Genomic DNA, 10,000 nt, shown 5'->3' on the forward strand with positions numbered 1-10,000 from the left:
CACACACACATACACACACACACACACACACACACACACACACACACCATCCAAACACACTGGTTTGCCTTTTATTCAATCATCTCTTGTATGTGTGTGTTTGTTGAACTTAATGCTCTTTCCTGTTGATGCGTGTGTGTGTGTGTGTGTGTGTGTGTGTGTGTGTGTGTGTGTGTGTGTGTGTGTGTGTTTGTGTGTGTGTATTTCAGCTAACAGTGATAAATGTCGTGTCGGTTCATTTACATAGAAACAACTTTAACTTAAATGACTTTAAAACAGTCAGCTAATCACAGCGCAGCTCTGTGATTGGTCAGTTGGAGTGTCAATCAGAGGAGCTTTGAGCATTAATGTGGGCGGGTCTTCCAGGACTTGGTGGACTCTGCTAACGATCTGACAGCATCCCTGAGGACGCAGAGAGGACGTCGAGGAGACAAACTTCTGCACTCAGTGTCTTCTCCAGAGCTTTGGACCACAGACATGTTTGACCGTCTCGATCTTCTGTGTCCTGCCGATGAGGACATGGTCTTCATGAAGACATGGTCTCCCTCAGCAGGACAGACTGACTTCAGGCCGCAGTGGGATGGATTTCTGGGGATCTACTGGAAGAGCTGCCCATCGTTTCTTCAGCAGCTTCAGTGTCTGTGGACTGTGCTGCACGCCGAGCACAAGGCAGTGTGGGTAATTGAATAAAACCATTACTGATGAATTATTAAAGACGTGCTGGGACGTGGTTTCATCATGAAGCTAACAGCATGTCGGTTCACATCACACACGCTGCACACATCCTCCGTCAGCGTCCAGGTCCAGGTCCATGTCCAGGTCCAGGTCCAGGTCTATGTCTATGTCCAGGTCCATGTCCAGGTCCAGGTCCATGTCCAGGTCCAGGTCCAGATCCATGTCCAGGTCCAGGTCCAGGTCCAGGTCTATGTCTATGTCCAGGTCCATGTCCAGGTCCAGGTCCATGTCCAGGTCCAGGTCCAGATCCATGTCCAGGTCCAGGTCCAGGTCCAGGTCCATGTCCATGTCCAGGTCCAGGTCCAGGTCCAGGTCCAGGTCCAGGTCCATGTCCATGTCCAGGTCCAGGTCCAGGTCCAGGTCCATGTCCATGTCCATGTCCAGATCCATGTCCAGGTCCAGGTCCAGGTCCAGGTCCAGGTCCAGGTCCAGGTCCAGATCCAGGTCCAGGTACAGGTCCAGGTCCAGGTCCAGGTCCAGATCCATGTCTATGTCCAGGTCCAGGTCCAGGTCCAGGTCCAGACCCATGTCCATGTCCATGTCCATGTCCAGGTCCAGATCCAGATCCAGATCCAGATCCAGATCCATGTCCAGGTCCAGGTCCATGTCCATGTCCATGTCCATGTCCATGTCTATGTCCAGGTCCAGGTCCAGGTCCAGGTCCAGGTCCAGGTCCAGGTCCAGGTCCAGGTCCAGATCCAGGTCCAGGTCCAGGTCCAGGTCCAGGTCCATTTCTGGGTTTGCAGTTCTTCAGTTAACAGTCAAAGTGTTTGTCACTGTCCAATCACAGCATGAGCTGGCTGTGATGTCCCTGTCAGCTCAACATTAGCCCCAGGCCTCTATTTGAGTACATGTTAGTGGCCTGAAGACAAGACGCAAAGATGAGACAAGATGAGACAGAAATGTCTCCTCTGTCCTCCTTTAAAACCTTTAACACTGACCTATGAGTCCGAACTCGACCCAAGGACGATTAAATACGATCGTCTGAGGTTTTCCTTCATTAAACAAACCAGAAAGAACACACACACACACACGCACACGCACGCACGCACACGCACACACACACACACACACACACACACACACACACACACACACACACACACACACACACACGCACGCACACACGCACACACACACAGTAGAATCAGTAGATGCAGCTGATGGTTATCAGGACTCTGAGCAGCCAACCAGAACACGGACTGATGGAAGAAACACCAACAACAATCAGTGTGTGTGTTTGTACAAAACGATTGTCTGAGTGCGTGTGTGAGTGTGTGTGTGCGTGTGTGTGTGCGCGTGCGCGTGCGTGTGGTACCTTGGGCAGTCTCTCTGGGTCTCCAGGGTGACGGGGGATGACCTTCTGTAACCTCTGGAAGCCGTAGTCGATGGTCGGCTCGTTTAACGCTGCGGAGGAACAAACGTGTACTTTTACTTTGATACTTGAAGTACATTATGAGAATACTTCTGTAATATTTTGGATATGTGTTATTTGTACTTCAGCTCAGCCAGGGGCATTATGGGTAACACATACAACCTGTGGCGACTCATTGAGGAAGCTGATTGGTCGATTGAAAGATGGAATATGAAAAGAGGCTGACTGGTTTAAAGAGGAGCAGACTGGTTTCCAGAGGAGTCGGCTGTGTGTCTGCGAGACGCCGAGGGACGAGACGAAGCGTCCCCGAGTGAGAACCAGCTGGAACCAGTCAGAAACACTGACGCAACACAGACGCCGAGAGGCCCCAAACCCCAGAACACCAATCAGGAGCAGTTTGTGGAGTTAATGTATGCAGCACATCTCTGCTCTCTGATTGGTCGCTTTGAGTCGACACACTTCCTGTTCTCCCACGGCGTTTACAGTTTAAACAGGTTGGGAGGCGATAAATCAGAGCGTCAGTGAACGCTGCAGAGCGCAGTGACTGTGTGTGTGTGTGTGTGTGTGTGTGTGTGTGTGTGTGTGTGTGTGTGTGAAGTGCATGAATCATAATCCCGTCTTGGTTCAGCTGTGTTTAACAAGCTTTAGACTGACTCTCCTATACATCACAAACAGTGTGTGTGTGTGTGTGTGTGTGTGTGTGTGTGTGTGTGTGTGTGTGTGTGTATGCGTGTGTGTGTGTTCAGTCCTTGAAGGCTCACAGGGCGTAACAAGAAGCAGTTATAGGAGCGTGTTAGCTCTCCAGATGTCTGTGTTATCTACAGCCTGCTCTGTGTGTGTGTGTGTGTGTGTGTGTGTGTGTGTGTGTGTGTGTGTGTGTGTGTGTGTGTGTGTGTGACCTTGTGTTGTTGCCTGTTTATTACCACCTGTGTGTCTGTTTAACCTGCCGTCTGTCTGTCCGTCTTCTTCCTGTTAAACTGTCTTTTGTCCTCCAGGTGTTTTTTGTTTCACCTGATCAGACTCGTGTCAAACGTCTGATTGATCGTTAACAGTCTTTATATTGATTTATATTGATCAGATCAGACTGCATGTTGTGAACAGACTGCCGTCATGTGATCAGTAAACACCTGGATGTTTTCACCTCTCACTAACCTGCTCTCAAGCCTTCATCTGATTGGTTAATTGGCGATGGCCATGAAGCGCTCTGATCGACTGTGACGGTCCGATCAATAAGCTCTGAGCGTGGAAACAGCTGGTCGTTTCCCAGCGTGGCAGGTGTCTGCTGCTGGCTGTTGATAGAGACGTGATCGGCGTGCATTGGTCTGAAGCGACATGAGCAGCTGAGGCTGATGGGAACTGTAGTCTGTTTCATGGAAACTTTCAGCGTTTTGGAAAACTTCCTGTTTTTCTCTCCATTTTTTTATTTCATGGGAATTTATTTCAGATGAATATCAGAGTACGAATACTCTATCAGAGTACAAATACTCTATCAGAGTACGAATATTCTATCAGAGTAACAAACAAACTTTGAATCTGTAAGTAACAAAACTGTAAAATAAATGCAGTGAAGTAAACATGAGTGAGGCCCGTCTGCAGGAAATGAATGGACGTCTGTCCCCAGAACGACGACATGACTGTGTGTGCATGTGCGTGTGTGTGCGTGTGTGTGTGCGTGTGCGTGTGCGTGTGCGTGTGCGTGTGTGTGTGTGCGTGTGTTTGAAAATCTGAGGCAGGTCAGACAGCAGCGATCAATACTCGTCGATCAATGCTCATTGAACTTTTGTGGACGGTCCGTTTGCGTGAGGACTCACATTAACACGTCTGATTCGCTCATGATGTAACCCTCTGTGTGATGTCATCACCCTCATCTACCTGCAGCTGCTGTCATGTGACGCAGTGACACGCCAGCTCTATGACATGTACACAACAACAACATGAACGCTACACCCAGGAGGCGACGTCGCAGCAGAGCTGATGTCACTTCCTGCTTTAACCTTCTTCTCTGTTCACTCTCTGTGGAAGCAGAGAAGCAAAGCATGCTGGGAGCGGCGTGGTGCAGGGTGGAGGTGAGCGGGACGAGCTGCTCAGAGCCACTGAGGTGTGAAAGCAGCTGCCGCATGAAGGTCATGTGACTGATGACATCACACACACAGGACCGTGTGTGCGTGCCTGTGTGTGTGTGTGTGTGTGTGTGTGCATGCGCGTGCGCGTGTGTGCGCCTCACACCGCTCAGAGGTCGTTAACGTGAAGGTTCACAGACGAGTTTGAGGGTTAATGGGATTTAAATGTGTGTAATTACTCGACAGCAGTGTGAAATGAAACACCTCCACAGAAAAGAAGACAAATAAAGAAACAGAGAGAGAAAAGACGGAGGGACGGAAGACACCGAGGACGGCAAAGAGTCAGGACAGAGGGACGACTCGTCCTCGAGGAGGAGGAGGAGAACAAGGAGGAGAAGGAGGAGGAGATGGAGGACGAGGAGGAGAACGAAGAGGAGAACGAGGAGGAGGAAGAGATGGAGGAGGAGGAGGAGGAGGAGGAGGAGGAGGAGGAGGAGGAGGTGTGTGTTCATCTTATTTCTGTAGAGCTGAAGTTTGTCTTTAAAGCTTCACGACGTTCTGATGCTGACGGCTGATGGGATTGGCCGCGTGCTCGGCCAATGGAAATGAGTTTCTGATGTCTTACCTGTGTAGACAAAACGTCCCGGAGCTCCTTTACAGAACTGTTTGGACTTGTAGGACAGCGTAACCTCGACGACCCCGGGGATGTGACGGGGAGGGGTCTGGACCCGGATAGCATGAGGGGTGATCAACTGGAGAGAGACAGACAGGCAGAGAGACAGAGACACAGGGAGAGAGAGACAGAGAGACAGGCAGAGAGACAGAGACACAGAGAGAGAGAGACAGAGAGACAGGCAGAGAGACAGAGACACAGAGAGAGAGAGACAGGCAGAGAGACAGAGAGACAGGCAGAGACAGAGTGTTAGTGTCAGTGTTAGACACGTCTTCTGTACAGAGACCTGTGGGACAGTCACTGCTCAGGCTATTGTTGCTGCTTGCTGCTGTCTTATTGATTATTGATCAGCGATCAGGTGTGTGTGTCACCTCGCTCCACACCAGCATGGTGCCGAAGACGACCTGCAGGCCGTCAAAGAAGTTGTCTCCGATCAGGATGACGGTCGCTCCACCCGTCGTCCAACCCTCACTGGGACTGATGGCTTTAATACAGGGAGTGGCTGCTGGACGAGACACACAGAGACAGACAGACAGAGACAGACAGAGAGACAGTTAATACTGCGGTCATATAAAAACCTCTTATCTCCATGAGCGAGTCTCTGTCGTCTCACTGTGTCGCTCGTTAACTGACGTTCATGTCAGAGGACAACAGGTGAAGAAAAGCTTGTATGTGGACAAATGTGGACTCAGTGAAGACGTGAACTTTGAGACGGAGAGCTGAAGTGAAACGATTACAGGACGGACGATTAAAGTGTGTCTTCGATTGGACTACATGAAGGAATGAAGCGGCAGCTCGTCCAATGACAGACTCTGTCCAGCCGTCGATGGACTTTGTCCAGCTGTGGACAGACTCTGTCCAGCCGTCGATGGCCTTTGTCCAGCTGTGGACAGACTCTGTCCAGCCGTCCATGGACTTTGTCCAGCCGTGGACGTTCAGTTCTCTGTTGTCTGACCTGTTTGTGGTCCCAGACCCAGAGGTTAGGAAACACGTTTCAACACTACTGTAGAACGACTGAAGGTCACACACACACACACACACACACACACACACACACACACCCAGAATGTGATTTAATTGGGTCGTGGCTTTTATCCGCTTTAGCTTAGTTCACACACACACACACACACACACACACACACACACACACACACACACACTCGGCCGGTAATGACGACTTTCTCTCTTCTTTCAAGTGCAGCTGCAGATTAATTATAAAGTGAAATGAAGTGTGTGTGTGTGTGTGTGTGTGTGTGTGTGTGTGTGTGTGTGTGTGTGTGTGTGCGTGCGTGTGTGTGTGCGTGTGTGTGTGCGTGTGTGTGTGTGTGTGTGTGCGAGCAAGAGCAGCTAATCTCACTGAAGACTTCAGGTGACATTACAACACCTGACCTGAACTCTGTCTCACACTCAGGACGCTGAGAGACAGGTGAGTCCAGTCAAGACAGGTGAGTCCAGTCAAGACAGGTGAGTCCAGTCAAGACAGGTGAATTTAAGTCCCAGATTTGCTCTTTAAACACATCATTTCTGTCCTCTGTAGTTCAACAGTTAATGTGGCTGATTTGCAGAATGTCTGTCTCTGTCTGTCTCTGTCTGTCTGTCCATGGACGTCTCCAGAATAAGAAGACCACACTGTTTCCAGATGTTGGGGACAGCAGAGGACAGAGCTGCTGCAGAGACGGTGAGATGAGGGGGGGTTCAAACCCACGGGACCTGCTCCCTCTGATGGGAGGGGGGTTTCCATGGTTACCGTCTTTAATTAGGAGGGCAATTAAAGAGGTTGAACGGTCCACGAAAAGAGACACACACACACACACACACACACACACACACACACACACACACACACACACTGTCCTCTCGGGGGACCATGAGACGTCTGGTCTTCCTACCCACAAGCCACTGGGGTGACTTCTCTTCACAGACCAAATTACCCCACCCCCCCCACCCCCCCACCGCCTCACTCCTGTTCAGGTTCTGGTTTGCACTCAGACTGAAGCCACGACACTCAGACCAGAACCAGTTCTGCACACGTCCACAGCTGCGGGACCAGGGTCGCGTCCACGGGACAGGAGTCCACGGGACTAGTGCGTCCTAAAGAGACCGTTTCCTGTCAGTGCTCACCTCAGGCGTTCCTCAGGGCTCTGTGCTGCGTCCCCTGCTGTTTGGACGGATGTGTTGGGTTTTATCACAGCAGCATCTAGTGGACGTCAGAGGACCTGCAGCTGCTGATTGGCTAACACGTAAAACTGCATACCTTCAGATGGGTCCAGTCTCCGGGCTCGGCGGCCATGTTTGGAGTTGTTGTGTACAAACATGTTGTCGGAGACGGCGAGAACATGGCCGTCCACGTTGACTGTTGTAGACACCACCACCTGCAGACACAGAGACAACTTTATTTACAACGTACAGAGAAACAGACCTGTGAGAACCGACCAATCACAGCTGTGTTCTGGAGCCTTTCCCAGCATGCACTGGGTCACAGAGGGGACGTCCACCTTCTCAGAGTTTGGACATGTTGTCTCAGGTTGTTTAGCGAAAGTCAAAAAATGAAGTCATTTTTTAAAATCTGTACAAATGACATCATCATTTTCAGTGACATCATCGCTTTTCTTCCGGTGGACTCAAAGGCCGTTTCTCAATACCAAGTACGCCAAGTTCGGACTTACGAACTTGGCAGTTCGGACTTAGCAAGTTCGACTTGGGAGTACAGTCTCTCCAGGACGGGAGGACGCAGGACCGTCATTCTGCAATTGGGACAGCAGCGTACTTGATGACGTTAGCAGGACGACACATCTCCGAAAACTTTGGATCAAATTTTAAACTACGCACTATCGTGATGAATCGACCACAGATTTTAAGTTTTAACGTCCACTTTCTCACATAAAATAATCTTAAAACCATATTCCGTACTACTAAAACAGCAGTATTTCCAAACTTGTAACTTATAGTTGTGAGTCCTCTCCTCCAGCATTGTTGCTATGAAATGCATTCTGGGATACGTGGTTGCCCCAAGTCCGCACAAGTCACCATCCGATGCATCCTCGATAAAGTGGGAGGGGCGAGAACACATCCGGGTATTTGAGCGTACTTGTCGAGATGCGGACTTGAGAATTGGAACCGTACTTGGACTCAGAGTGATGACGTTTCTCAAGTACACGAGAACACAAGTACAGAGAAGAACGCATATTGAGAAACGGCTAAACTTTTCTGAGAGAGTCACATGACCTGAAACAGGAAGTGCCTCATTATACTAACCAATGAATGAAGAGAACCTTTAAGAAGGAAACTGAGGCCGTTTCTCAATACCAAGTACGCCAAGTTCGGACTTACGAACTTGGCAGTTCAGACTTAGCAAGTTCGACTTGGGAGTACAGTCTCTCCAGGACGGGAGGACGCAGGACCGTCATTCTGCAGTTGGGACAGCAGCGTACTTGATAATGTTAGCAGGACGACACATCTCCGAAAACTTTGGAGCAAATTTTAAACTACGCGCTATCGTGATGAATCGACCACAGATTTTAAATTTTAACGTCCACTTTCTCACATAAAATAATCTTCAAGCCACGTTCCGTACTACTGAAACAGCAGCATTTCCAAACTTTCAACTTATAGTTGTGAGTCCTCTCCTCCGGCATCATTGCGACGAAATGCATTCTGGGATACGTGGTTGCCCCAAGTCCGCACAAGTCACCATCCGATGCATCCTCGATAAAGTGGGAGGGGCGAGAACACATCCGAGTATTTGAGTGTACTTGTCGAGATGCGGACTTGAGAATTGGAACCGTACTTGGACTCAGAGTGATGACGTTTCTCAAGTACACGAGAACACAAGTACAGAGAAGAACGCACACTGAGAAACGGCCTGATTCTTTAAATGTTGTAAAATGGTCTCACTGGAGCCCCGCCCCCTGTATGATGTCACAGCCACTCAGATGCGGCCATTCATCATCTCTGGCTGGTTGCCGTGGCGAGGTTGTTGCTGCTGATCCATGGCGACGGAGCAGAAGGTCGCGCAGAGGTGTCGCCACGGTGACTAACCAGCACATCCTTCACCCTGCTGTCGCCAAGACAACTGCAGACAAGTCCACAGGCTTCACCTGACTTCACCTGTCTCAGTGATCTGATTCGTCTGTCTCTCTCTCCACATGCTGTCTGCAGCTCGCTCACCCCTTCTCCCTCCTCCTCCTCTCCTGGTTTAACTGGACGTAACATCCTGTCAGCTCGCCCAGCGCAGCTGGTGTGTGTGTGTGTGTGTGTGTGTGTGTGTGTGTGTGTGTGTGTGTGTGAGCAGACTGTGAGACAAAGAGGAGAATTTCCTTGAACAACACGTCTCCTCTTTAGCCTCACGAGCAGCAGACTGTCTGTCTGTCTGACCGTCTGTCTGTCTGTCTGACCGTCTGTCTGTCTCTCTGTGTGTCTGTGTGTCTCTCTGTCCTTTGAGGTCTCTGAGGAACTGGTTCAGTGGACGCCGGTCTGTCAGTACTGCGGCTGCTTCCAACAGATGTGGAGGAGACCAATCCACAGCTCCTTCCTTCCTTCCTTCCTTCCTTCCTTTCATTCATTCCTCCTTCCCTTCTTCGTACATTGCAACCATCTGTTTCCTGTCCTTCATCATGTCTTCTGTCTTCATCTGTCTTTCCTTTGTCTTTTTTTGTTCGTTACTTCTTTATATTTTTCTTCATTTTCCTGTTTTCTTCTTCCTTTCTTCTTGATTTTTTCCCATCTTTTTTCATAACATCTTTTATTTCTTCATTTATTCTCCTTTATTTTCTTTTCCCACATCCTCCTCTGGAGTCTCCTCTCCTCTCCTTTCCTCCTTCCTCTCCTCTCCTTTCCTCTCCTCCCACCTCTCCTCTCTTCTCCTCTCCTCTCCTCTCCTCCTTCCTCTCCTCTCCTTTCCTCCTTCCTCTCCTCTCCTTTCCTCTCCTCCCACCTTTCCTCTCCTCTCCTCTCCTCTCCTCTCCTCTCCTTTCCTCCCTCCTCTTCTCTCCTCTTGAGTTTAACAGGATAACATGCCTGATCAATAGAGGATCGATCACTGACTGGTTGTCACTGATAAGTTGTCGGCTGCTTCTTGTTGTCAAGCGGTTGAATGGATGAATGAATGAATGAATGGATTGATGGTTGAATGGATAAATGAATGGATGGATGAATGAA

The 10,000-nt window shown here is 49.7% G+C and overlaps 1 protein-coding gene across 5 annotated transcripts in view; it reads right to left on the minus strand.

Annotated features, from left to right (window-relative positions):
- Window positions 1-10,000, minus strand: part of LOC139349285 (transcription factor COE3-like) — a 46,639-nt gene that overhangs the window by 12,730 nt on the left and 23,909 nt on the right. For 3 of the 5 annotated variants that reach the window (XM_070989911.1, XM_070989907.1, XM_070989910.1), the window contains exons 8-11: window positions 7,098-7,215; window positions 5,215-5,348; window positions 4,796-4,922; window positions 2,054-2,142 (exon numbers count right to left, since the gene is read on the minus strand). In XM_070989911.1, coding sequence (XP_070846012.1) covers window positions 2,054-2,142; window positions 4,796-4,922; window positions 5,215-5,348; window positions 7,098-7,215 — 468 coding nt within the window. The remainder of the gene's footprint in view (window positions 1-2,053; window positions 2,143-4,795; window positions 4,923-5,214; window positions 5,349-7,097; window positions 7,216-10,000) is intronic. The other 2 variants (XM_070989909.1, XM_070989912.1) reach the window with 1 other exon arrangement.

This window comes from Chaetodon trifascialis, chromosome 21 (genome assembly GCF_039877785.1).
Source record: "Chaetodon trifascialis isolate fChaTrf1 chromosome 21, fChaTrf1.hap1, whole genome shotgun sequence".
NCBI classification, from domain to species: Eukaryota; Metazoa; Chordata; class Actinopteri; order Chaetodontiformes; family Chaetodontidae; genus Chaetodon; species Chaetodon trifascialis.